Consider the following 27,687-nt stretch of genomic DNA (forward strand, 5'->3'; position numbering starts at 1 on the left):
AGAAGGGCATTAACAGATTGGGTGCGGAGTGCTAAATGGAGAGAGAGGAATTCAAATTTAGTGAGAGTCTACACTGTACAAAGCATTTTGGGCATGTTATCTAACCCTGTTAATAACTCTATGAGTGGGTTCCCTCATCCCCATTTTACAGATAAGGAGGTCAGGGCTCAAGGAGTCCAGAGGTCTGGGAGTGAAGTGAATTCCCAGGTTCACCTGGCTATCCTGTAACTGCAATTTCATTCGGACCCAAGTCTTTCAGAGGTCAAAGCCAGTACCCTGTCCACTACACCATACCACTACCTGAACCAACTACCAAAAACAAGTTCCTAGCCTTTTCCAACACCCTCCAGCCCCAGGCCAGCATCCTGGTTGAGGAACCCTGCAGCCTGTGGAGGCTAACGGCTCTCACTGGCAGGACACAGCGCAGGCCGATATCCTCACTGACACTTGCAGGAACCGGTGAGGGCCCATTCCTGCTCTGTCTGGTGGGGGTGAGGACTTGGCTTCTGTCTTCATAATCCATGCTAGCAGGTCTCTGAGCAGGTGCGCTGGCTTTAGGGGAAGGGGCTGCCTGCTCAGTAGGGCTCCTCCTCAGGCCGCTAAGTTGGTGAGGGTGTGAGGGTCTCAAGCCCACTTCCCCGTTTTCTCTCAGCATGGCCCAGTCATGCAGGAGCATGCAGGAAAGGCCTCCCTTACGGGGCCCGCCATGCAGTGTGGATGGCTAGATGGAAACGCATCATGAGGTTGAAGGGGCCTCCACGTCACCAGGCCTGAGGGCTCACCTACCTGGAGAGACTCCCCACTCTGGAGGCCTTACCTTAAAGAGGGACATTCACACTGAAGCAAACTTGAAAAGAGAGAACACGTACACAAAGAGAAGTTTACTTGGCTGGCATTTCCCTCATTGCTTTTGGCTTTCACTGAGGATAGCTAGGTTTCTGGGGAGGCAGATCTTTCCCTGCTCCTCTGGCCTCCCCCTATTCCAGCACTGAAGTCCTGGGAGCCATAATCTTAGAGCCTAATGCCTTTTGGGGGAAGGGAAGAGAATCAGGAAGGAAGCTAGGAGTGAGAAAAATACCCCCAAGATCTGCAAGGTCACATGATGCTCTTCAACCACACCAAACATATCACTTCTGCCCTCTATGGTCTCAAAAGAAGGCAAGCCCACCAGTAACACAAAAGCTAAATGTGCTACATTTCTTGGAACCAAATCTCCAGTGGGACAGACCAATGAATTCTAGGCTTGGAGATTTTGTTTCCCAGCATCAAATGCCTTAGCTCTAGCCTTGCTGGCTTTTCTATTCCCCCATCCCCTCACTGCTAGGGTGCCCTTGCTCCGAAGCAAGACACCTCCGGAAAACTGATTCGAGAACATGGTGCCACAAAGTCTTTGTTCTGGTGTTGATGGCACATTATTTGTGCAAAATAGTTGACTATGTGGCTGGATGGAGGGTGGATAGGAATGTAGAACAGAAAGCAAAGGAGGGAGAATGTATAAGATAGCTGGGAGGACAAATGAGAGGAACCTCTCTATGCTGAAGCCTGGGCCACTGAAGCATGTCCTGGGGTGGGGGTCAGTGCAGAGGGGCATAAGCCTGATGGCACGAAACCCAGTGGGGCTAATGACAGCTGGGGTGGCAGGGCAGGGGTTAGACAGGGAGGCTGAGGCACGAGGGAGCAGAAATGTCAGCTTAGCAAACATCTCAAGAAGGCAAAGGCCTGGAGGGGACAGCAGCCGACTGAGGTATGTTATGGAACCTGACCAAAGGCCAAATTCCAGCTGCAAATCTGGACAGTCTCTTTGGGGATATCTGCAGAGGCAAGAGCCTTCCTGCAGAGTGGCTGGAAATCAGGCCTGGGAGCTGTGCTCCTGCCTTATTGTCAGCCGCTGTTGGGGTGATCCAGGGACCCCGGCCTCTAGCTGAGCCAGCCTGAGCAGAACCAGCAGGTCCTACATGGGAGGGGCTCCACCAGTGCTGGGGGTGGTGGTGGGGACTGTCAGGAGCGCTGCAAAACATGCCACTATGTCTCACATGACCTCACCCAGCCTCACCTCTAGCACCTACCACTAGACAATTTCTTCCTGAATCAGACAGGAAGGGCGCTCCCAGGGGTCTCAGATCCACTAGGGCCAGCTGAGGAGCAAGGCAGTAGCTATTCAGCAAGTTTCTGGGGACTGGAGGCATTCTTGGGTGACGTCAACAGGGCATGGGCACAGAGCATGTGGAGCCAGCCCAAGACAGAGGAGATCTGAGTTCCCTCATGGGTCACGGGCCCCTGGCTGAAGGCCCTGGGGATCTCCAGCCTGACGAGATCAGGGAATTCTGTGCATCTGGTTTCCTTGCCTGCTGAAACACATGCCCCGTGTCTTACTGAGGCCACAAGCAAATTACAAAGCTGGTGGTGTTTGTTCACAGACTTGTCCCCTCCCTTTTCACAGTGGCTTTCCTTTAACTCAGAGTCTGTCCCTAATATCCAAGAACCTCACACTGTCCCTGGCTGCTTGGGACCCAGTATCCTGCCTGCTTCTTTCCAAAGTCAGGCTCTAAACCAGCTTTCCTTCTTCCCTCTGCCAAATACTTTATTTCCCAGCTCTCCTTGGAGGTCATCTGATGCATCCTTGAGTTATAAGACACCTTAAGCACAAGGACAGCCTCACTTCTGGCATCTGAGGCAGGCTCCTGCACCCCCAGGGTTGACCCAGAGCTGGTTAGATGTGGGTGATGGCTTACAGAAACCTTGTGTGAGTTTTCACATTGATCCCACAAGGCTTTCAGAGATGAGAAATACAGTATGTTCATCACTGCGGTAGGCTTTAATTCAGCTTAAAGTTAATACCTGCTATATACAAAGCCCAGAGATGACTTAGGGTGATGCTGTTAATATTATTCAGAAAAGAGCTTTCAACTTAGGAACTCACTAACTAGACATAGATTATTCTTTTCTTTACCAGTTCTGATATTTCTCTGGAGGGACATCCTTAATCTCAAGGATATACATGTGATCAGACATTTAAATAACTTGAATGTCTTTAAAGACCTGTACTGAGAACTCTTTAAGGATCAGCATTATTCTGCTCAAAATGTGACCAGAAACACCGCTTGCACAATGTAAGTTTCCCTTTTTATCCTTTGTTCAGATGTTCTAATTCTCTTCTCCAAGCTGAATTCAAAGCAACAGAATAAACACCCTTTTCCCTGACCCCCAACAGCGTCAAGGAGTGGGAACACGCACAGATGATTCCCACGGCAGTGGCGTACTCAGTCTTTAGGAACGCTAAGACAGTTTTGGAATTGGTGGGAGCTCCTGGACGGCCCATGCCCTCTTTGCCATCCTCTCAGGGGGTGTTGAGGCCCCCAGAAGCCTACTTGAGGCCCTCAGTGGAAAGCAGACAGAGTCCTGCCTTCCGGTCCCAGGCTGGGGGCTCCTGAGGAGAGAAGCACAGGTCTCTGGTGCTGTAGGTGCAAGTGGGGTCCCACCTGAGCCCCAAGTGGGCCTGACTCCCTGACCCAGGGATCTACCTGTGCTGGCTCCCCGGGGCCCCCTGCCACCCCTGTCCACAGGAGCACCTGCTCTCCCAGACGGGGACAGCTTCCCAGTGACTCTGCCTGTCTGGGCTGGGCAAGGCCTTCACACTCGTGGATGCTGTCAGGTGCTCGGCTTCCTAATGCATTCTTCACTCTTTCCTGCTTCCTGTGTGCCTGGGACTTCCCCATCCCTCAGGCCCACAGAAACCTCACACCTGTTTTTATGCCCTTTTACCCCCTGGGGAAGCCAGATATTGCTCAAAGTATAATTCCTATTAGGTCTGCACTTTCATCTGACTTCGAGTTCAGAGTGATGGTTGAAGCCCCAGTGAGGAATGCCTGGTATTGCTGGGGCTCTGGGAAGGGCTTTTGAAAACCAGAGCTTCTCAGACTCCTGCAATCTCAGAGCACTCTCCTCTGTAGGATTTGAGCAATGTTCTGCCATGTATTCTAACCCAGTGAGAGACTCTTCTCTGTGAATCCATTCTTAAAAACTTTGGTGTGCCTGTTTTCATAAAAGATCTTTCAGAACTCCTTGCTTCCCTGTGGCCTCTAAGCAAAGAGTGCTGCCTGCCTCTGCCCCACCCTGGGCCCCCTATTCCCTTCACTCCCCTTGCGGACAGTCCCCCTGGGGCTTGCCCTGTCCTCTCTGCCCTGCACCCTGCTCCAGGGCTCCACTCGCTTAGCTTTATGTCATTCTGCTGACCTGGAGTCTAGACAGAAATTTAAGTCATTTTGCAGATTTACACCGGCCACTCAGTCCCTGCTCTTGTCCTGGGTTCCCAGTTTTGGGTCTGGATTCTTTACTTAGCGCTACTTCCCAATTTTCTTTGGGTTCATTAATTTCGATTAAATCTCAAATAAAGATCTGAGTCTTTAGTTTCTCTTCCGATCCCTGGCCTCTGGTTTCCTGTTTCCCCTTACTCTGTCTGGGGCCGGTAATCTTGTCCTTCAAGACCACCTGCAGAGACCCTGGCTTGGGGGCAGGGGGCCATGCGCAGTAGCCCTGCCCAAAGCCACAGCTTGGTACAGCAGGCCCCAGAGCCGGGGCAATGGGCAGGAGCAGAGGGAAGGGAACAAAGAGAGACATGAACCGAGAGCTGCCCGTTCCAGGCTGTGTGCTGGCCAGCACACATCATGAAAACCAAAGGAGGAAGCAAACGAGGAATGGTAACAGGACTGAGTTTCCCAGGATGGTCACCCCGCCATGCTCTAGTCTGGCTGAGGCCGGGGCCATACCCTTCAGCTGAGTTACCCCACGACCTGGAGCACTTCTGAGAATTCCAGCACTATTAATAATTGCTCCCCAGAAGACCTCCTGGAATACAATGGAATTCCTCTCTGATGAGTCACAAGTACAGAGGGTCTTTTCTGTACTTGGAAGTGAGGGAGAAGGGGTTATCTGCCAGAATTCAGGGTGACTGAGGGCTGACTGGATGACCTCAGGGCTTCCTTACCCAGGATCCCAATCTCACTACTCTGGGGCTCCTGCCCAGTAAATTTCTGTATTACACATCCCCTTTCATGCCCAGTAAGCTAGCCAGCAGGCTACCCAAACTTTCAGTCCAAATGATTGCCTCATTCTGTCTAAATGATTAGCCCTCGTTCTGGGCTAAAAGCCAACAGAATTAAGATATTTCCCCCTGCACACATGCATGTACACCCACACCCACGCTCACTCTAATTTGAGGGCACTACTGACCCTCCTCCCATCCAGCAGAGGCCGTTGCCAGGACATGGTCTTTGCTTTCTGAGTCAAGCCCGGACTTGACAGTTTGATTCCTCTTGCCAACCTATGAGCTTTAAACACCCTTTATTGCAATCCTTCTGCCTGGCATCACCACAACAGGCCTAAGGACCTGGAAGGGAGTGTGTGCTGAGGCTGGAGAGAGGTCAGAAGGGGGAACAGGGCAGAGGAGGAAGAGGAGACCTCAGACCTGCCTGAGAAAAGGCCCTGGTGGCCCCACAGGACAGTCCTCCTCAAACGTCATTCAGTCTCAACTCCTACCCTGTACTAGTTCCATGTAAAGACTATGAGGATTATTTGGTTAATATTTTTCTTTAAACTGACTTATTTAGAAAATGAATCTGTTTATACAGAAACATTCTATCTCTACCACAAAGGGAAAACTAGTATCATGTGTCATTTTTGATCAAAATAAAATGAATAAATTTCTATTAAAAATATTCTTCTGTATCCCATATAAGTCACCACCTTGGTTATGGCTGTGTGTTATGCATGCTCTGGAGTGAACTCTTAGAGCTGAAGGGAGTGGCTTGACTACCTCCTGCCCGTGTCACTTGGCTGTAAAATGTGCCCAGACCACTGTTTCTGTGCATGGGGACCCGGGCCTGACCCACAGAGTGCAATCAGCTCCAGGCTCTACTTACAATTCGAGGTTTGAAGGGAGGCTTGATCTTCTTCTGCTCCAGGAGCACCCAGTCGATCTCCTTGAAGAAAGGGTGCTGCTTGATGGCGTCCTCGCCGTTCTGGGCTGCCACACAGCCCAGGCGCTTGTTAGGGTTCTTGGTCATGAACTGTGGAGATGAGGACATAGACACAATTAGTGACACGCCTGGCAGGCACAGTCTGTGAGGGAGACACAAGTCATCCAAGGCCACATCTTTGGTAGCACCTCCCAAGCTGGTTTTCTGCACTTTTAGGGGCTTTGCTCCTCAGGGACTCCTTAACTCTTACACAGACCTTACTATATGCCAACCACCACTCTGAACATAGCATATGTGTATTAATTCATTTCATCCAAATGCAACCCTCTGAGGTACTATTATTATCCCTATTTTATACGTGAGTTTGTTGAGGTGTGCACAGAGAGGTTAATTAACTTGACTAAGGTCAAACAGCCAGCAAGGTACCAAGTTGGGATTAGGAACTCAGGCTCTTTATAACTTCCTGATTCCCCCCTCATATTCTCAAGTCTTCTCATCAGGGAGACTGAGGTCTGATAAACTCACTCAAGGTAAGAGGAGAGGACCAGATACTCATGTAAAGATAAATTATTAAAGGCACCTTCTGCCCCTTTCCTTTTCCTGGACCTGGGCCTGCCCATTTTCAAAAAATCTGAATTTGTAATCTCTAGCACAAAATACCCATGTAGATCAAAAGATAAAAGACAAGAAAAAGAAAGGCCTATTGCTTCACTTGTCTGTAAAAACCACATTGATGTGTTTTATATTTCTTGGCTGGTATCTTCTGACCCCAAACTTATTCCTATTAAATGATTCAGTCCTGATTGCAAACACTAATATGATAGAGCAGATGTAAATCAGTATAACCTTGGGAAAAATCAGGGCTGGCAGGTGGGAATATTTCTGATGAACACCCAAATTAAAAGAATAAAAGTAGGAATGTGTGTGTGTGTGTGTGTGTGTGTGTATGTGTGTATGTTAGAGATAGCGCTAATTTCACAGGACAAAGGCTGATAATCTGTATTGAAACAAAGGAATTTAAAAGAACAAACTATAATCCAAAGGAATAAATCTATACTGATAGAACTTCAGGCTTCATAGCAAAGGAGATTCCCTGAGGCCGGGACAGCCCCCTACCGTTCTTTGCCTGGTGTTCCTGAACCAAAGCACACAGGTCTGGCCTACATACTACTGGAGGGGGCGAGCCACAGAGGAAAGAATTAAGGGGTGCTGCGAAGACACAAGGTAGGGATGGCACCAACACTCTTCATCTTTTTGACCTAAAAGTTGGCAGAGGCCACCCCTACTTAAACCCTTAATTCCTATCACCCACTAGATGAAGTGCATACCCCTTAGTTTTGGTACAAAGAAACTTCTCAGTCTGAATCTGGACTACCTACCTGGCCTTCTGTGTCCTTCAATTCCCCTGGTTAAGTGCCCCTCTCTAGTTTCTATGAGACCTCTAAGAACCAGTCAAAATACGGTCCTCCTGCACTCCCCCTTGGGTGAATACCTGGGACCTCATGTTTCTTGTCTATTTAAATTATAATTTGTCTAAACATCTCTTTCCCTTGGTGAGTTCTATGATACAGGAATCAGTCTTATTTTCTCAGTTCCTGGCTGGGGGCCTGGCTCGTGCAGTGCACTTGGTCCCCTGAAATGACTGAATAGCGGGGCTGAAGGCTGGGTGTCAAGGTACCGTGCAGAGGATGAGAGGCAGCAGGACTGCCACCTACTGCTACACAAGTTGTGCACTGCATGATTCCATTATGCAAGCAGCCTCCCTAGAGTTCTGCACCACGTTTAGGTAGCCACCAGCTCTTAGAGGCACAGCTCAGTGGCCAGAACCATGGAAAACCTGGCCTGGCCCTAGAATCAAGGGACACTTGAGGAAGTGAAGTGTTTCAAGGCTAACCGAGTAGAAGCCTCCTTCTCCCTCCTGTCTTCCTGCTCTGGGAGGGGAAGTGCCCAGGCTGTGGGTAAACATACAGACTTTAAGGTCTCAGGAAGCTGCCCCCAAACCATAGGCACTTTGCACAGGGAAGATGCCTTCTGTCAGAGACTTCATGTTACCAACCAGCTGACAGGCATGACCTCCAGCTTCTGAATCTCTGAAGGTCACAGTTTCCTGTCCTCTGTGCTGACACTGGACTGGATAAGCCCGTGGAGGGGGGAGTTGTGCAATGCAGGGTGTTTGGCAGCCTCCCTGGGCTCCGCCCACATGATGTCAGGAGCACCCCCCTCCCCACTTCCAAGTTGTGGCAACTAAAAATATCTCCAGACATTGCCAAATGTTTCCTGAGGGAGGGGTGTGGGACAAAATCGCCCCTAGTTGGGAACCACTGCTCTGGATCATCCACAATCAAAGGGCCCAGCTGGGGTGCCAGTGTGGGGCTCAAAGGAAAACATGTTGGGCTGGTGTCCAGGGCCTGGGGTGAGTGACCAGCTCTGCTTTATTGTGTCCTGGCTGCCTGGGGTGCTTCAAGTTCTTCCTTAGCCGACACCTGGCATGGGGCCGGGCACATCCTAGATGCTCAATAAACACATACTGAGGAAATGAATGAGTGACTGAACATACTCTATTTGCTTCCTTCCCCACTCTTATCCTAACCGTGACTACACAGAGATGCACTTTTTATTTGTTGCCCACCTTCTGCTGGACTGCAGTCTTCACAAGGCTGGGACATGGCTGTTATATTTATCAATATTCACTTAGCACTCAGCACAAATAGTACTGGAAACGGTAAATACTAGTTAATTGAATTAATGAATGGGAGGGAGGGAGAGAAAGGCAAACAGATTAGCAAGGGAGGGAAGAGATGTGATGGGGAAGGAAAGAAGGATGGAGGAAGAAAGGACAGAATTGCAGAGAACAGTGACCTGTTTTGGGGGGGCATTTCCCAAACCACAGCATGTGGGCTCCTGGACACCTGTAAAATTACTGGAGGTTTTTCACCATTTTCATAGGATGATTTATGTTAATTAACTACGGCAAGAGATACTGATTTTCCATTTATGATAGTAATATAAATTTCTTTGTAAAATATATATACTGATAGAAAGAACAAGGAAAGTAAATCATGGTAGAGAGGGTACTTGGATAGGGCAAATTTTGTAAATATGGCATGCCAACTACCAAGCTTTGGAGCATCCTGATGGGTGAAAGAAGCTATGATGGGAAGGTAGGGTGCCTGGGCGGTCACCCTGGTCCTGCCTCACCATAGTGGTGTGACCCTTCTCAGGCAAACTGGCCTGCTTACCTTCCCTGCCCCTCAGCTTCCACAGCGTTCCAAGAGGCGTAGGGAACTTTGCTAACCTGCCTCAGTACAGGTGCCATACACTGTATTATAAATGGCTGTGTGGAGCAAGTAGGAAGCATTTCACATGTGAAGGCTTATTTGTAGGGACAGGGACAGTCTGTCTTAGATGTCTGAGTCAAGCATGGCTGCACTTCATTTCTGATTAGCTCTCTAGCCACAATGATACTGTCCCGGACACAGGTGCATGCATATATAATAGCCCCTCTCTCCCCTCCTCTTTTTCTCACTTTGCAGGCCCCAGAGGGAGACAGGCCACAGATGGCAGATAAGGAAGGAGTGTCGGCAGCAGAGGCAATTCCAGGGCAGCCTGAGTGGGTTCTGCCCCCTCTGAACCCCAGCAGGACACAGATGTGTGCAGAGCTCCCACCAGGAAACACAACATGCTGTCCCTTTCCCACAAGTAAAGCAATTTGCCCCACGCCCCATTCTCTTGGCAGCAGCCCTTGAACTGGGCCTGAATGCTATGCGATGACCACTGTAAGTCCTCCCATTCAGTGTGGGCAGAGGTGGGACAGAGGCAGGGAGAGACTGCAAGAAAGGAGTGGGGCAGGGACAGGAGCAAGAGAGACTGTGTGAGAAGCAAGCAAGTGATGGTGGGAAGGCTGGGGGAGCAGAAATGTGGCTATGGGGCGGTGACTCACTGCCTTCAGGATGCTGACGGCCTCCTTGCTCAGCCAGACTGGGTAGAGCACGTCATCATGGAGGATGGACTCAAACAGGTCGTCCTCATTGTCGGCTTCGAAGGGGGGCTGCCCAGCCATCATCTCATACATCAGCACCCCCAGGGCCCACCAGTCCACTGAGGGGCCGTACTCCAACTCCTGCAGGATCTGTTCAAGACACAACAATGTCAAGGCTCACCCACGCCCTGCCTAAGGCCACAGCTGGGCCACAGGGGCCCTTGGGAAGCACAGCTTCATTTCCAGCTTGCTCCTCCATAGAGCCTGTGTCACATATTTAGATTCCAAATGAGCAAATTCAGTGAAAATTGAGTTTGGAAGGCACTATGTTGGGGGCCATCTATGAACTCTCCAAAGTCAACACGTCTAGTCTATCCTCCAGTAGGAACAAATGGCTGTTTGTTTGAGAACCAGATGAAGCTCCTGACTTGCATTTATAGCCATGTTAAGAAAAAAAAATCCCTATTTTTGACCCTAAAATCAGAGTCAGAACAGCAAGATTCAGACTGACAGAGACACAGCCAGGCTGTGCGTGACTGAATGCAGCAAATTCAGGTCCACCTCATACTCAACCCAGGTCTCACTGGGTTAAAAGGTGAGCAGAATCTCAGTTTTCTTAAATAGTGACAATATTGAGTTTACTTGAACCCTGTGCTCTTGGACAAGAAACTATATTTAATAAATGTCCCCAACCTTTTGTGTTCTACCCACAAAATACCCCATTGCCAATGTTTCTCATGACTCCCATAAAGCTTGCTGGGCAGCCCCTCATTTGCCTGCCTCTATAAAGCCACAGGCCCCCTTCTTTCTACCTGAAGCATTCCTCACTAATGGAACATTTTCCCTATTGCAATAGCCCAAATCAAATCATCTCCTTGATTACCTGGTGCATTTTATCTTTGACAATGGTCTCTTATTTATGTCTTCTTTCTGTTTTCTTCCTCTGCCCAAATGTGCAGAGTCAAATTCAGTTAGGTTAAACACACACACAATATGCTGCCAACAAATACTCTAGGCCGTCAGCTTGCAGCAGAATGATGTGTGAGGACTGCTGTTTCACAAAATGGATCCTCCCAGTATATGGGAGGACTTCTACCTAAAGTCAAGAAGCTGTAGAACCTTTTGAAAAGTAAGCAATTGTCCCTTTCCTAATCGTTCTGGGGCACAGGCCATGTGTTAGGTAGAAGAGATAGAAGACCAACCAGAATATTTCCATTCCATCCCCAGTTTGGTGCTAAATTTTCTGGGTGATCTTGGGCCAGTCACTTGACTTCCTCGTTTATTAAGTGAGGCTCAAATTCCCAGCTCAACTTTACAAGATAAGTTAAAGTGGAAGATTTTTGAAAACATACTGCAAAATACAAAGCTCAAATACAAAATACAAAATATAATTGGAAGGTGGTATTAAATCCCAGTTTTCTTCTATCAGGTTTGGTCTCCATGTATACATAGTATGTAGCAAGTCAATGATGTATGTTTGGTTCAGAGTAGAAATAAATGCTGATCTGTCCCCACTGCTAAGGAAGGGATTATGTTCCCATCCAACAATTCTTTTCTCCTCTTATCAGAGCAGGATTTGGCATGGTGCTACCCAGAAACAGGAGGGTGGATGAGATGACCTCTCCAGTTGCTCTCATGTTTTATAATTCTATAAAGAATTCCAAAAAGGGAAGGGTGTACAACAGAAGCATGGCTGGAGTGCATGTCCCTAAAGAGGCTGTACTTCCAGGACTCCCCACAATGCAGCAAAGGCCACACCTCATCATTCCAACTTGCGGGACACCGCAGGCAGGGAACTTCTCTGGTAACTTGTCCCAGAACAGGTGAACTGGAGGACCTGGGCTTTCTGAGGTCTGCTCAAAACACCCTTCTACAGAATACAGATGGCTTGGGATTAAATAAAAGACTCAGGGAGAAGTATTTTGAAAAAAGTAAAAACACATATTTTTAGAATCTTTCAAGTTTAGAATGAAAAGGAATGCAAGCAAATGTGGCTGGCCCTAACATATTTGGGGCTGTAATCTGTTCAGTGAGTACCTTTTGTCTCTTACCCAGGAGGCAGCATGTGGCATCAGGAAGGTCAGAGCTCTAGACTCCACTGTCCTGAGGAGCCAGGAACACTGCTCTGTTGTAAAGCCAAGGGCAGCACCTCCACCAGCCCTGGAAGATCCAGTGCCCCAGCCTGGCTCACCAGGGTACTGCCCTTCAAGGTCATGTTATTACCCATGACCTCCAGAAAGCTTTCTGGACTTCCCCAGCCTTTCTCTTATCCACTGACATCCTAAGACCCTTGCCTGTCCCTATGATCTGCTGGCACTCTCCACATACTGCTGTGATTTTAGTTGCTTTTTCACGATCAGCTCTCTCCCCAAGGCATCCGTAAGTCACCAGAGGGTAGGGGCTCTGGCATTCTTCTGACTCTCAGGAGTCTGGCTGCCTCACGTGCCCACTCTGTGTGCCTACTGGGTCTGCCACCTTCTCTCCTGGGCTCCTGGGACTCTTGGTGCCAAAGTGGCCACCCTCCAGTGTCCAGGAGGTAGCACAGCTGAGTTCTGTGCTGGCACAGTGTGGTGGGGAGGTGGCCACCAGGTGGCCTGCGTGTGCTCAGACAAGCTGGCCCTGCCGAAACCACAGAGTGGCCCTGCCCACGCTTCCCCAGGCCCACTCCAGAGCCTTCCTGTCTTGGGTGGCATCTTTTATAAAATTCCTTTTAGGCTTTGCCCTAATTGTTTCTTCCTAATCAGCTTGTCAGTGATGAATCAGGTGAGAAGGCTTCACACGCCATGGGAGGGCATCTGGCATGGCAGCCAACCCGACTGGGTCAGGGTTGGGGCAAAACAGAAGGGCAGGCATTACCCAGGGCTGGTCACCATTTCCCAGGAGTGGGCACTGGGTGGAGAAATGAAAGGGGGTGCCACAGGGGTTAGCCAAGGGCACACGGTGGGAAGAGAAGCCCTGGGGCAGAGCCAGTGCTTTGGTATGTGTCTCTGGTTTCGGGGTTAGCCAAGCACTTTATAACCCCTCCTATTTGAGTAGAGGCTTATGCTTTCTGAAGCATTTCCATGCTCTAATCTCATTAGATTCTCAAAACAGCTTGATGAGGTGGGGCAGGAATTGTTCCCATTTGAAAGATGAGGAACCTGAGGATCAAAACTGCTTGGTAACGTGATCAAGGTCACATGTGGGCACTGGTTAAATCTGGCCTGGAATCGCAGCTCTCGGGACTGTGTGTTCCCACCCCTTGGCACAAACGGCATCGATAAGGATAATGATGGGGTCACCATTTATTTATTGAGGCTCACTGTGGTCCAGGCACCACGCTAAGGGCTGGAGAGGAATAATTTCCTTTCCTCTTCCAAGAAGCCCATGATAAAGGCAGCAATACCTTTACAGCTGTAATTTACCTACAGTAAGACCAGGGGCTGTTTGCCATTTCTCGGGCAGTGGTGATGCTACATGGCAGGCACAAGGGTGGAATGTGAAGGAAGAGTGTGCCTCACTATAAACACACCAGAGCTGTTCACTGTGAGTCTTGTCAATGGATTGCCTTTTGAGAAAGTGATGTGGGAGTTTTGTTCATCATAAACTGAATATTTGGCTTGGGTTGGGTCCTCAACCACTACACTGGTCTGTCCACCCTTCGACTCTGGCATTCACTCACAGAGGGACTGGAACCGAGCATTTGGATGATAAAGAATGAATGAGGAAGACAGTGAAAAAGCAGGTCCCAATTGAAAGCCCAGTGTTTCTGCTAAGGGAACACACTCATAGAGATAGACTTAAATCTCCACTCTTCAGATCTCTTAGAAGATAAAGGTTCTAAAGAGAAGTTACGTATAACTTAGTATCCTCACTTCAGTGACCCTCCGTAGGCTTCCCCATGTCTCCCCTGCTCTGTGAAAACTCTCAACTGGCCATCCCTTACTCTGCCTTCTGATCCACCCTGTTGTTGCCTGTCTTCCTGGGACAGGTCTGCTGATGACATTTCTCCTCTGGGAAACCCTTAGTGGGTCCATAGATCCTACAGGATAAAGGCCACTCTCCTTGGTCCCTTTTCCTAATCTTATTCATTACTAGGAGTAATGAGATAACAATCCTGTGTTCTAGCTACACTAATTCCTTTTCCAGAAAAAGGCCAAGAGCGTGCTCATCCCTTTGTCCTTGCTCATGCTGGAGTGCTACAAGTTTTCATTCATTTATTCATTCAACAAAGTGTTACTAAGAGCCTGATTTGTGTGTTGGATCCTGGGAGTACTGAGATTAGAAACACAGGCCCTGTCCTGAAGAACTCAGGGCCCAGGGATACTGAACCTCCGTGCCCACCCCACCCCCACTCCAGTCCTCCCTGTTGTTCTCACGAATGCTCCCCACCCCTACGGAAGGAAGTCCCACTTACTCTTTACAACTGGATTCATCTACCAGGTGCTCCAAGAAGCCTTTCCTGATATCTGAAGACACCATCCTGTGTTGCATACCTATTTATTCTGCTTAATTAGTTGTTTGCTTATCTGTTACTCCCTCTAGACCAAAAGTTCTGTTAGGAGAGTGGGAAGTGTCTTAGTCAATTCTTTATCTCCACATTGCTTTGTGTCTAACAGATGCTCAAACGATGTCCCCCAAAAGGAAATGACATATAGGGGTAGGCTATGTCTGCAATCTGAATCATATCACATGGGGTATCTCTCAGTTTGGGTGAGACTGACCTGGAGAAACTCAAAGCGAACTAACACTTTATGATGAGCAAGACATCTAAACAACTTTCATGAAAGGCCACCCAATGGTGAGGCTCACAGTGACCATATCTAATCTAATCTCCGTTCATAGTGAGGCAGTCACCAACCTCTCCCTGCTCGACCCTGAGGGCCCGCTATGCAGAATCATCACTGCAGAAGTGACGAACAAGTCCTTGTTTTACTGTAGGCAAACGACTGCCGATGAAGCTAATGGCCGGCCTTATCAGGGTGCACCTTTATTCTGGCCACCAAGAAGTGAAACAATGATACAAAGCAACAAATTTTTCTTGGGCTTGGTTTTATTAGTAATTCTGGACTGGGATGAGAGTGTAATGTTCAGTGACGACCTGCCTAGCTTTGGGGAATGGCCTGTTATTCTCTGTTCACCAACTATCTTCCCCCATCACCACTACCTCCTTATGGGGAAATCAGCAAGCCTTTTACATTCTCATTTCCCTGGAATCCATCTTGGCTTTCCAGAGCCTTCCACTAGCACCACTAGATGACTCCAGTGCGTGGAGATGGGCTCCCGCTTCTGCGCTGGCAGGAGGAGGAGGTGGCCCTTTGCACACAGTCTTACCTCGGGAGCGATATAGTCAGGAGTCCCGCAGAAAGTGGTGGTCGTCACTCCATTCAGAATCCCTTCCTTGCACATTCCAAAGTCAGCCAGCTTGCAGTGACCTTCTGCATCCAGAAGGATGTTATCCAGTTTCAAATCCCTGCAAGGGCCAAAACCACATGGTTAATGCTCCAATCATCCCAATATCGGATTCTTCTATTGAAGAAAGGCAAGTCTTCGAGGAGGCCTGAGCTTCTGCCAACCACCCTCAGTCTAGGGCTCTCACCCCTGCTGGCCAATCCCAAAAGGGGCCCCTCCATGTTCCCCAACATGAGGGAGGAGCTTCTGTAGCCCCAGCAATATCTCAAGACTGCTGCAGCTTAATAGGTCAAAGCAGCTATTTAATGAAGCCCTGCTATGTAATGAAATTAGTGTTATTTAGACTTTGATTATGAGAGAAGGAACTGACTTATCCCCCCTTCCTTTGTGCATTAAGCATGGGAACCAGCTGAAGGGACAAGACTAAGATATATTAATATCAATGAATCAGATAAAACCACGTAAGAATCAGGTGCTCCTTTACAGGGCACTGTGTTTCATGGGGGAGACCACCGAAGGCTAGAGAAGACAGGGAGGGCCTCCAGAAAACAGTGACTCTCAAGAAAATCTTGGAGGGATGGTAAAGGTAGGAGAGAGGGGAAGGCCGAGACAGTAGATGCAAAAGGCAGTGAAGAGATCAGAGAATTGGATCCCAGGTGAATGATGAGGCAAGACAAGTATGTTGAAACCAGCCATGAAGAGCCTAGAATGCCAGGAAAAGGGGTTTGAAATTCACACTGAGAGTGATGCGGGCCCTGCTGGCAAGAGCACCACAGATGTGCAAGATCAATCTTCTCGGGACAAGTAGGCCGAGTTGGGGAAGGGCCTGAGGCAGGAAGGGGGACTCACTGGTTGCAACAGCCAGGACCTAAGGGCCCAGGAGGTGCTGTGCAGTGAGTGAGGGCCACCTGGGCATGCCAGCTCTAACCAGTGCAGCTCCCTGGCCACCTGTTGAACAGCCTGGGATTCCATCTAAGATCTTGTATTAAAACCTGGGGTTCCAGGCAAGAATGCCTCTACCAACTGACTCTGCAAACCTCAGACCTGTCCTGTTAAAGGACCCAGACTGTCAGATGGGGGTTCCCATCCTGAGGCTCCTTTAGTAGCCACTCTGGGGTGAAGGGACTTGCAAAGAAGGCTCCTTCCCCTGCACACAAAGCAAGAGGAGGCTTTCTCACAAGCCTGCTGGTGTCTGGACTTGAACTCCAGCCACCATCAGAAATCTAGGCCTAAGTGCAAAGGTGGGGCAGGAAGCACTCACAGGGCCTGCCTGCCTTATACCCATGGCCCCATTTCTGCTTACAGCTGGGACTTTTTTAGAAAAGAGAAAGCACAAAAAATGTGCTGCTCTAAGCAAATGCTTGTGAACTACAGAAAGAACAGTGAGCCCAACCAAGCCAAGTCACTTGGGACTGGGGCTCCCTGACCCTCCACCTGGTCACTGTGTGTGGTCAAGGCTCAATTCCAGCTGGGGTGGAAGAGCAGCGAGGACAATGCTAACTTGGGCGCAGGAGGCCTTGGTTTTAATCCCTACTGTGGCATGGCCCTGCTGAAGTCACCCTGCTGGTGTATAACCTTATCTGTCAAATTGGGATGATACATTCCTGCTTGTTTAAAGGGTTAACAAGCTAAAATGTATGATGAAAGCAGCAGGACTTTAATACTGTTACACCCACTTTCTTCATAAGGAAACTGAGTTCAGGGAGCTAGATGTCCTGTCTGGCCACCTGCAAAGGTTGGCGTCACTGAGAGGTAGACCTGTGGGCCATGCTAAGTTTTGCCCCTTCAATGCTCCTTAATCTACATGGTACAGGCTTTCCAAGCCCCCCACCCCCACCCACACAATGATCTTCATTGCAACACTCATTGTAATAAAACAATGACAATGACCTGTGAAAAGCACCGCTGTGGTCTACAAACCACATTCATGTTCTAAACAACACAGAGTTAGGAAGAGTGTGCTGTGCTCTTACTGGGGCAGAAATAAGTAAATGGAAGCTGGAAGAAGGTAAGCGATTTCTGTGAGGGGACAAGGGCGATGCTGGCACAAGGGTCTGTACTCAGGCCTCCTGCTCCACAGCTGGGGTTGCCTCTTGTGTAGCTGCTCTACCTTCCTGCTCTGTGTTTGTGGACTTCTTTCAACACCAGCCCCAACTCCACCTTCATAAAGGACCCACATACCACCCCTCCCAGCACTCTTTTAAAGCCTTTGCATGTCATAGGAAGGACATGTTCTATTGTGCATGAAAGGAATAGACTTGGAAGATTCCAAGTCAGCCTCAACCTTACCCTTGCTCTGAAAATTGCAACCAGCATTTCTGGCACTTCAGGTCAGCCTTTCCTCTGCTCAGGGCTCCTACATAGGCAAGAGAAGGTGCAATGTCTTATTTCTCCCCATCTCCTGCTCTTTTTGCCTGCCTTTGCCTTGGCCCAGATGCACACCATCCCTTTGCTTCCTTCCTCCACTTCTCCCTGGGCGAAGAAGTCACTCATGTAGCAGGCCCAGGGTGGCCCCCAGGCCAAGCATGTTTCATAGGCAGTACACAGGCAGCTCCCATCTGCTACTGTGAACGGAGGCCCCAGGGCAAAACACATCTCCCGCCATCCTGCCACTCGTGACTGAAATCTCGTCAAAAGCCATTTCCTCCAATTCCCTCTCCACTGTCTATTTTCTCCAAAATGCGAACTCCTCACACGAAACCAAGGCCCATGGAAGAGAGAGTGACTTATGTTCCTTTTCTTTGTGTAGGAAAAATTAATACTGCTTGAAAGATCCCCGGTGGGGAGATGCAGGGGGATGGGGTGGCCAAGAAAGGCTGCTAATGGGACTTTATTCCTCTGGGCGTCTTCAGTTCCACTAAAAAAGAAAAATATTGATACTGCTGGTACCAAACCTGTCTGAGTTCCTAAGTGGGATTTCAGTGGATGCGAGAGCTTGGGGAAGCCCAGCACCGTGCTTGTTCAGGCAGAGAAAAAGGAGAGACAAAAGGTCCTTTTCTACAAGGGCACAGGGGATGGAGGCTGCTGGAAGATGGTAGCCCAGAAAGGCCGCTTGCTGCGTAGCCACGGAGGTGTGTGGCCCTCGTGTCCCCTCCCTTCTCCTCACCAGCATTGCTGCCCCAGGAGCCCTAAGCTTCTGCTTCCAGTTCCTGCCCCACGGTTCTCCCACCTGCTGGCTTTGAGTGCTGCCTATTCACCAGGGGCCTCCAAAGCCTCTGTGAGAAGGAGGGTAAGGAACAGTTGTTTCTCAGCTTTGCCTGCTCGGACACCCAGCTTGCAAGGCAGAGTGAATGGGCTTTTCTCATCCTTGAGAGTTTCCATGGCGCCTGGGCCACGGCCAGGCACATAGTAGGTATTCATCAACTTGTTAATGGACAGATTTGTGAAGAGGGACTTCTGACAAGATATTAATCTCTACCTGCTCAATCCTCAAATAAAAGGCCAGGGCATTTTTGAGGACTGGGGACATTTTTAAAGCTGTGGATCATTTTGTTAATAGTGGGAAAAAATATTTAGCAAAATCCTTTTCCCTATGTGAGAGTCAATGTGATTAGCCTCTACTTACTAATCTATGAATAGTTTTATTCAATTTTTTTCAAAGGTAATGCTTTCATGTGTTCATAAAACTCAAGTATAAAAAGGCACAGAGTAAATATTCTTCCTCCTGCATTTGTTCCCCTTGCTGCCTCTTTTCCCTACAGGCAATTTGCTTTTTATTTATTCTTTGCATACCTCTTGGTCACACTTTTTATGTAAGTAGGAAAATGTGATAACATATTTACCTCTCTTCTTTCAACTGAGAGTTTACTACATGCCCTCTTTTGCACTTTACCTTTCCCACTGCACATATATTGGAGATCTTTCTGTTTGGGCACATAAAGAGCCACCTAATTATTTTTTATGGTTGCAAATACTCCACATATTTATGGGGGGAACATTTAGAATGCTTCAAATATTGAGCTATTACAAACAGTGCCACTGTGAATAAGCTTATACATATGACATCTTGTACACATATGAAGGTAACCAGACATATTTCCTAGAAGTTTTGACTGAGATAAAACAAGAATGTGGATTTCACTGAATGTTGCCAAACTGCCCTCCTTAAAGGTTGAATGATTCACACTTCCCTCTGCAGTATGTGACAGTCCTGTTTGCCAGCCTGGTCTGTTATCAAGTGTCTGACAGTCTGATGGGTGAAAACAGTATCACAGTATATTCTCAAGTTTCTCTCTAAGTTTGAGCCCTCTCTCATAAATTTAAGTGGTTGGTACTTTTTTTTTTTCCTGTGAACTGTTCCCATTTTTCTTTTGTGGTGCTTTTCACTGATTTTTAGGAAACAAATTTAGTGTGGCATAAGAGTTATAAAAACTCATCCCAGTTTATTGTTTGACTTTTGACATTGCTGATGGTAGTTTTATCATGCTAACATTATACATTTTATGTAACTGATGTTTTATTTTATCATTTTTGGAATTTGTGTCTCAATAGGAAAGGCTTTACTCATTTTGAAGTTATAAAAGCATTCTCCTAAGCTTTCTCCTAGTACTTTTATGCTTTCATTTTATAAACGTTAAGTCTTTGATGTATTTGGAATTTGTCCTGATAAAAGGTATGAAGTATAGACCCTCTTTGTTTCCAGATCTGGTATATGCAAGAGAAAGACAACTGTCCTACTCAGTAGGGTCAGCATGTAACCCACATGTTGAATGGTTCCTTGTTGACTGAAATGAGGTAGTCTTGCTGCTTTTCCCAATATCCATCCTTACTTTCTTGCTTAGTAAGAGAATTTTTTTCTTTTTAAGCCATGCACATGGTGATGCAGCCTTAAACTAGATTTCAAAGCCTTCCTTAGTGCTGGGTGTGGGTATGAGGCTGAATTCTAGCCAATCTGATGTGTGGAGATTTCCTTTTCCTCACTGACTGAAATACAACCTTTATCAAATACTGGTACTAGATCCCACATATATTGGGATGTATTTCTGTACTCTTCACGCTACAACATTGAGCTATACCACATTTTAAAAATTATTCTAGGTTTATAATATGTTTTAACATCCAGTAAGTCTGGTCCCCTCCTCTTCCGTTTTCAAGATTTCCTGGCTACTCGTGCTTGTTTATTTTTCCATATGAACTTTAGAATCATCTGTCTAGTTAAAAAAAAAAATTCTGGTGATGTTTTTATTGGGAACATGTTTAAAGTTATAAATTAACTCAGGAAGAACTGATATTTTTATGATGCTGAGTCTTCCTATTTAGTTGTATTGTTTGCCTTTCCATTTGTTCAAGTCTTGTCTGTGTCCTTTAGGAGCATTTTAAAATTGTCTCCTATAGATTTTGTATGTTTCCTGTTACATTTTTTTGGAACATGATGTTTGTCCCAATACCCATTCTCCCTTTCTTCCTTAGTAAAAGAATGTTGATTTTTCTGTTTTTGTATAAGCTATGAACACAGTGATGAAGCTATAAACTGAATTCAAAGCCTCCCTTAGAGCTGGGTGTGGGTATGTGACTGAGTTCTAGTCAATCAGATATGTGCAGAAGTCTCCTTAAAGGAAGGAGCCTTACTCTTCTTTCTCTTTCTTTCCTCTATCCTATTGCTTATGAGATATAATGCGTGGAGTCCTAGCAGCCACCTTCAACCATAAAGGACCACGCCCCAGAAATGGTTGCTGGACTGCCTCCTTCCAGATAACATTCATATAAATAAGACAAACTTATCTTATTTACAGCACTGTTGTCTGGGTTCTGTATGTTAATTGCCACTACATTCACTTCTTAATAATCTAAGTTATGATTTTATATTTTAAGTTCCCACTGTAACTGGGATCTTTTCTTCCATTACATCTTCTACCTGATTGCATATGGACATACAAGCAATTGATTTCTGCTCACCATTCTACGCCCTGCCACTATACTGATTGATCTTTATTTTTGCAAAGGAGTTTTCTATGATTCTCTGAATTTCCCAGATTATCTGTATTCATTGATCATTTGACCTCCTCTTTTTTAGCATTTACATTTCTAACTTATTTCTTTTGTCTGACTGTGTTGGTTAGAGCCTGGAGAACAATGTTTAGTAATGGAGAAGGTGAGCATGTGGTAGTCCCTGATTTCAGGGATTCCCCAGGCAGAGGGCCTTTATCACAGCCCTTGCCACCTGGCACCCTGATGGTAGGCTACCTTACTGAATTAGGCTGAGAAATAGTGAGAACTTCCTCCCCCAGCTGCCAGAGGGCCAAATGGGCTGTGAGGAAGAGGGCAAGGAACAGATCTTGCAATGTCTCTCTAGTCCAGGGCTTTTCAACCTCAGCGCATGGAGCTGGACTGACATTTGTGCCAGGATACTTTTCTGCTGTGGTGCTTTGTTTAGGGACCATCTTATGCATTGCAGGACATTTAGTAGCAGCCCTGGTTTCTACACTTTAGGCACTATTAACAACTATGTCCACGCTCCAGCTGACAACCAAAAATGACCCTATACATTGCCAGACATCTCCTGCAGGGCCTCTGGTGGACAACTATTGCTGTAAGTCTTAAGCAGTGATCAAGGTTCTAAGGTGGTTTTCCCAAGATCATTAAGCCAAGTAGGGATTTGGAAGCAATGCCCTGGCTATCAGGAAAGGGTGCATTTGCCTGGGGTGTCCTCTCCTATTTTATCCTGGGAAACAGGAATCCTAGCCTTACCAATCCTTCTGAACTTTGCTTTCATCAACCTACCTTTTTAAACAAATGAGGAAATGGAGCCTAGAAAAGGTAAGTTACTTGCTTAAGGTTGCATGGCTGGTAAGAGGCAGCACTGGGCTAACTCCACATGACTGCCCAGCACCACATTTTAGATCGAAAGTAAGACCTATAAACTGGAAATCTTGATCCGCTGATTGGACCCAAGTTCCTTTGGGCTGGAAGGACCCAGATCCCTTTGGGCTGGGAAAGGAAGGTTTCGCTGTAAGACAGGGAATGCAGAGGCTAAGAGGTCACAGTCACTGACAGGGAAGGACTGATTTACAGGCAGGATGGTATAACCAAGGCTCTCTTGGGGTGGGAACACAGTTCTCTTCCAGAGACTCAAAGACATCAAGAAAGGAAATTCCCTAAGCAATGTACCTTTTTTGTTGTTGTTAAAGTCTATAAAACCTGTCTGAGGGGGGAAAACCCTACCAACTAGTTTCAGGAAGAAAAAAGAAAAAGCTTATCTTTTATAACCAACTGTGCTACTTTATAGGGTGGCCAAAGGGGAAGGGATCTGTGAGTAAAAGCAAAGATCCCTCAAATGAGTTTGCTGTGAAGTGGAGAAGAAACAGTCTAAAGCTAAGGGAGAAGTGATAGGTAAAGGTAACATCAGGGACGTGGGCTGGTGATACGGTGAGATCAGTAGTAGGTCAAATTATACTTTTAACAAAAGTATACTCATAATATGACAAGAAACCAACTATCGATATCTCTAGAAATGTGTCCACAGCAATCTGAAATACATATTTTGGCTTCTAAAGAATAGCCTCCCTCACCCCCACGGCTATCCATGTGTCTAATGGCTCACGTGTAAGCAGTTGTCAGTGCCTCTGTGTTGTGATCTGAGATGTTGGCTGGGTCCCCTGACCTTTCTTTTCCTGATAGGAAGTGAGGTAGTTCTGAAACTGAATTCTAAGCTTTGCTTCTTACTACCTGGATGATGTTGGGACTCCGTTCCCTTATCTGCAAAATGGGGATAATATTGCCACAAATGAAAAATGTAACCAGTGTGATAGCTCTAGTACAGTGCCTGATACATGGTAGTTACTCTGGAAATTCTGCCCTCCCCAGGCATCTCTAACAGGGCATTTCCTAAAATACCCATGCCCTGCGAGGAAGGTCTGTCACTAGATTCCTGACAACTCTTATTACTTATTACCTCTGACTGTGTATAAGCCATGGAGACAGACACTATGGAATGAAATATAGGAAACATATACACAAATGTAACATCTGAGAGACAGTGATGAATGATACTTAAATGAGAGAGACAGAGACTGAAACTTTCAGTTCAGCCCAGTGAGAAAAATCACAGGTTCCTTTCTCCAAGTTTGGGGAATGACAGAGTCTGGGAACACAAGTGACTCAGGGGAGAACATAAAGTGCAGGGGTGGGGGAGGTAGGGAGCCAGGGCTGGGCTGCACAGGTGTTATTAATCAGGATTACGGGGCAGCTTCCAGACCCTTATTAGCAAGCTTCTCAGGACCTGGGATGGCCAGGCTGAGAGCAGGGCGGTCGGCGGCCGCTGCTGGTCCAGCAGCTTCCATCTATCCCTGTGCTCTGCAGCTCCCCGGGGCTATCACGCACCTTCTCATTCTTACTCTCCACAACAGCCCTGAGCACTGGGTATCATCATCCCCAGCTTATAAAGAACTTGGGGGCACACGGCTCATGAGGAGAGCTGGAACCTCAACTGCAGAAGTTGGATGGAGTCCTGCTTGCCTCCCACAACACCTCAGCCATCTCATCTGAAAGTTCATCCTTTCCCAAGTCTAAAATTGTATTTTCCCTATTTGACAGATTTCCCAAGAATAAGGGCCAGAAAACTCTTCTCCTGTAAACCACACAGTATTTAGCAAAGGGTTGGCACACATGACACCCTTCACATGTAAGAAAAAATTGAAAACCTTTTTTTTTGCTTGACTTGAAAACTCACCCTAAGGAAGAGGCCCATACACTCCTGTCTGCCTCGGCCAGGCTCCATGCTTTGAGCGCCCGCCCCTCCCTGGTACGCTCGCTCCTCTGGCATGCTGATTCCACAAAGCTCAGGCCTGAGTGCCACACACATGACAGCAAATTCTTCCATTTACTTGATGATAAGAGATTAGAAAGATTACTTCTTGGGATGCCAAGTATTTGGATCACCAGAAAACAGGCCCCAGGGGGAGGTTATGAAGAAACTCTGCTTGTTTCTGGACAAATAGTAGAGACTTACACATGATTGTGGTTAATCAGATAGGAGTACAGGTGCTTCTGGCAGACATTGCCAAACACCTCCATCTAATCCAACGATATATGCAAGAGAAAGACAACTGTCCTACTCAGTAGGGTCAGCATTGTGGTAAATGTGGACTGGCTGGTGCCCTTACAGCTTCCCTGTGGCAGCCACCTCCCAGTGGTCCCAGGAATACCAAGCCACTCAAATGCCACCCAATGGCATGTGGGGAGCCTAGGAAAGTGCAGTTGTGCCTCTCCATTAAATAGAAAAGCATAATTTTCTTCAAAGCCCAGGTAAATGATTTAAAATGTCTCCACTGCAGTGCTGATACCTGAGTTAACCGTAGTATTTCCCCTGGGTCAGTTTACAAGGAAATCTTTCTCCAAGTCTTCTTAGAGGAAAAGCCTAACTTAGGAACAAAATAGTAACTACCATTTTTTTTTCAAATGCTTTTCTGTGCTAGGCTCAATGCTAAGTCTTTTATATGCATTTTCTTACTTACTCTTACAATAGTTTATGCATCTGGTGGGACTCTCATCTCCATTTTAAAGATGAGGAAGAAGGGGCTGTGGGGTTATTTACCTGGGCTGGAACACACACACATGGTGAGTGACAGAGTTGTTTCTGCCTGAGATCAACTCCAATGCTCTTGATCACTTTTCTGTGTTGCTTGAAGAGGGAAAAAAAATTGTAACTACACTCTTGTTCTTTTGTGGGACTGAGAACACAGCTGTTGCTGGTGGTTGCTTCTGACGTATGGCAATATGGTTATAAGATGTAATTGATAAGTCAAACAATGTTATTTTGACCAAGCAGATGACCTCTTGTCTGTAGAAAGCAGACTTTCAGCTACTACACGAAAAGCTGGAAACCAGAGGTGTGAAACAGCATCCCTGTTCACAGCCAAAATAAATAGCCCAGAGCTGTACCTGGGCATTAAGACTTGGAATCACCACAGAATAACTTATCTGATTGTATGACTGTCCAATTACTTTTTTAAAATCCACAGTAATGAAAGCAAATTCTTCTCCTTAATACTCATGGATAATATCCTGACCTCCACTGATGGGAAACAGGCCTTGACTTGTGTCTCCAGAAAGTGGGGTGGGCTGCTTGGACCATCTTACACTTAGTCCCCCCATTCCTCTACAGGCTCTCAATCAACTTGCTCTTAAAATGGCTATTTGGGGTTCAGTGTACAGACTGGGGCCAAGGACGGTGGTGACCTCAAACTAGTTACTGTCCTCAAATATGAAATGGGGCTGCTAGATGAGTTAATCCCCAAGGATCCTTCTTGTTTAAGACCCTGGGAAGGGAAGGCAGCCGGAGCCCATGAAGCCTGAATTTGCAATCTTGGTGGCTGCATAGCAAACATCTCCTAGCAAAACATTCACTTGGGAGAATACCCCTGCCAGCAGGTGTTTTTATATAAAATATAATCAGACAATGTTCTCTTCCTGCTTGCATTCTTTAATGGCGCCCCAAGAACATGCTTCCTAGTGTGACATGAGAGGCCCTCTGTAGTCTCCACCAGCCTATTAGCCTCATCCCTCACCCCAGCACCTCACAATCCCAACCCGGAGTCTATGGTCCTTTGGGTAACTTGCAGATGTGTGAAGCTGTCTCCTGCCTCAGTGTCCTGGCACAGGTCCCACTATGAGCATCTGTCTTCCACAAGGGACCACTCCATGAGGGCAGGGCCTGGGAATACCCCCAGTGCCTGAGGCATCCTAGCTTCTCAGTACCACTTGGTCAAATGGATGAAGGAATGAGTAGAGAGGTGAGTTTGTGGATGATGGCCTCAGGTAGCCAGATGACCCAAAACACATTTTCATATAACATATGAAACATATTATTAAAAACAAGGCCAAAACCATCAAAGGCAGCTAAATCTGATGTTCTCTAGAACCTTCCAAAACATCTTCACATTATACTTAGGAAGATCCCCTTTGCTAACCAGCAGCTTCCATGGCAGTCAGAGTGGAACCTGAGCATCCTACACTGGCTCTGGGGCCGGCCCTCCTCTCCCCATAGTTTGGTGACACCTCCCCCTCTGTGCAGCCACAAGGATCTCCAATAGCTCCTCAAGCTCACTAAGCACTTTCCTGCCTTGAGACCCTTGCCGCACAGCTGTTACCTCTCCCTGGAGGACAGACTCCTTGTCATTCAGGTCCCTGCCTTGATCCCCTTTCCTCAAAGAGGCCTCTCTTGGCCACCCTGTCTGAAGTAGTCTGCCACCTCCTACCCCCACTTACTTTAATCTCAGTCACCTTGTTCATTTCTTTCCCAGTGACGATCACAACTTGTAAGTACTTTCTTTCCCTGAGAATATGGTTTCCCTCACATGAGCTCCATGAGAACAGGGACTTCAGCTTCGGGTTCTCAGCTTGGTCCCCCAAGCACAGCGAAGCACTAGCACCCAATATCCATTGAGTGTCTGAATGAGATACTGGGCAGGATCTGCACTAAGTCCATTTTAAAGGCATTCCAGTTAATGGCATGATTACAACTCCTGATCCACCCATTGCCTACTTGGCCCTACTATGTAATAATATTTCCAATATTGACTGAGTTGGCCCTCTGAGTCTGCTTTGTGCTAGGCCTTAAGGTACTGAGAAGGATGACACAGTCCTCAAGGGCTCTTAGGGAAGGGTCTGAAGGGAGAGGTGGACACAAGGCCAGAATCCCTGGATGGCAAGTTCAACACCAGAGGGACACACAGGACACCATGGCTGCCCTTAGAAGGTGAGGGCTGCTAGCCTTGCCTTTTTTTGGGCCCAGTGATTTGCAGCTCAAAATCCAGCCAGCATTCTATCATTGCAGAAAGAGCTACTCTAGCTACAGGGCCAAGAGTAACCTTTCCGGGAGTGGGCCTGGAGTTGACAGAAGTGGACTACAGAGCCCTATGCAGGGCCCAGAATTCCAGGACAGGATGGCCAGAGAACCACTCTTCAAGCTCCTTTGTCAGGACAAGAAGCTGCCAAAACTAGTGAGCATAGGTCTTCCATGTCCAGCCACACAAGGATCCGCGTGCTAGGAGAGTGGTCAGCACCTCGTAGGTCACCCCGACCCAGATAAAGAGCTGAGGAAACACAAATGTAACTCTGCACAAGTTGAGGGGGATGTAAGGAAAGCACGTCTTCTTGCAAAGTGGGGGTCACCCAAGTTACTTGGAGGATATCAGAGGCCTCAAACAAGGCCAGGAAGCTGAAAATGCACTGACCTCTGAAGAGACGGAAAACAGATTTTATTATTCTCAAAAAAAAGAAGTCTTGTATTTGTATTTGTTTAATTTGGCGATAGAAGGTATTTGCTTTAAGACTGTGTGGTGCTTTTCAGCTGATCAGAGATGCGGATGTGCGAGCATTTGAGCATGTGTGTGTACGCGTGCA

The 27,687-nt window shown here is 47.3% G+C and overlaps 1 protein-coding gene across 2 annotated transcripts in view; it reads right to left on the minus strand.

Moving 5' to 3' along the window:
- Nucleotides 1-27,687, minus strand: part of PRKCE (protein kinase C epsilon) — a 511,493-nt gene that overhangs the window by 19,899 nt on the left and 463,907 nt on the right. Inside the window, exons 12-15 of one of the 2 annotated variants that reach the window (XM_073213598.1) lie at nt 15,268-15,406; nt 9,916-10,104; nt 5,919-6,065; nt 818-847 (exon numbers count right to left, since the gene is read on the minus strand). In XM_073213598.1, the coding sequence (XP_073069699.1) occupies nt 833-847; nt 5,919-6,065; nt 9,916-10,104; nt 15,268-15,406 (490 nt within the window). In that variant the 3' untranslated portion in view covers nt 818-832. The remainder of the gene's footprint in view (nt 1-817; nt 848-5,918; nt 6,066-9,915; nt 10,105-15,267; nt 15,407-27,687) is intronic. The other variant, XM_073213595.1, reaches the window with a different exon arrangement.

This window comes from Manis javanica, chromosome 1 (genome assembly GCF_040802235.1).
Source record: "Manis javanica isolate MJ-LG chromosome 1, MJ_LKY, whole genome shotgun sequence".
NCBI lineage: Eukaryota > Metazoa > Chordata > Mammalia > Pholidota > Manidae > Manis > Manis javanica.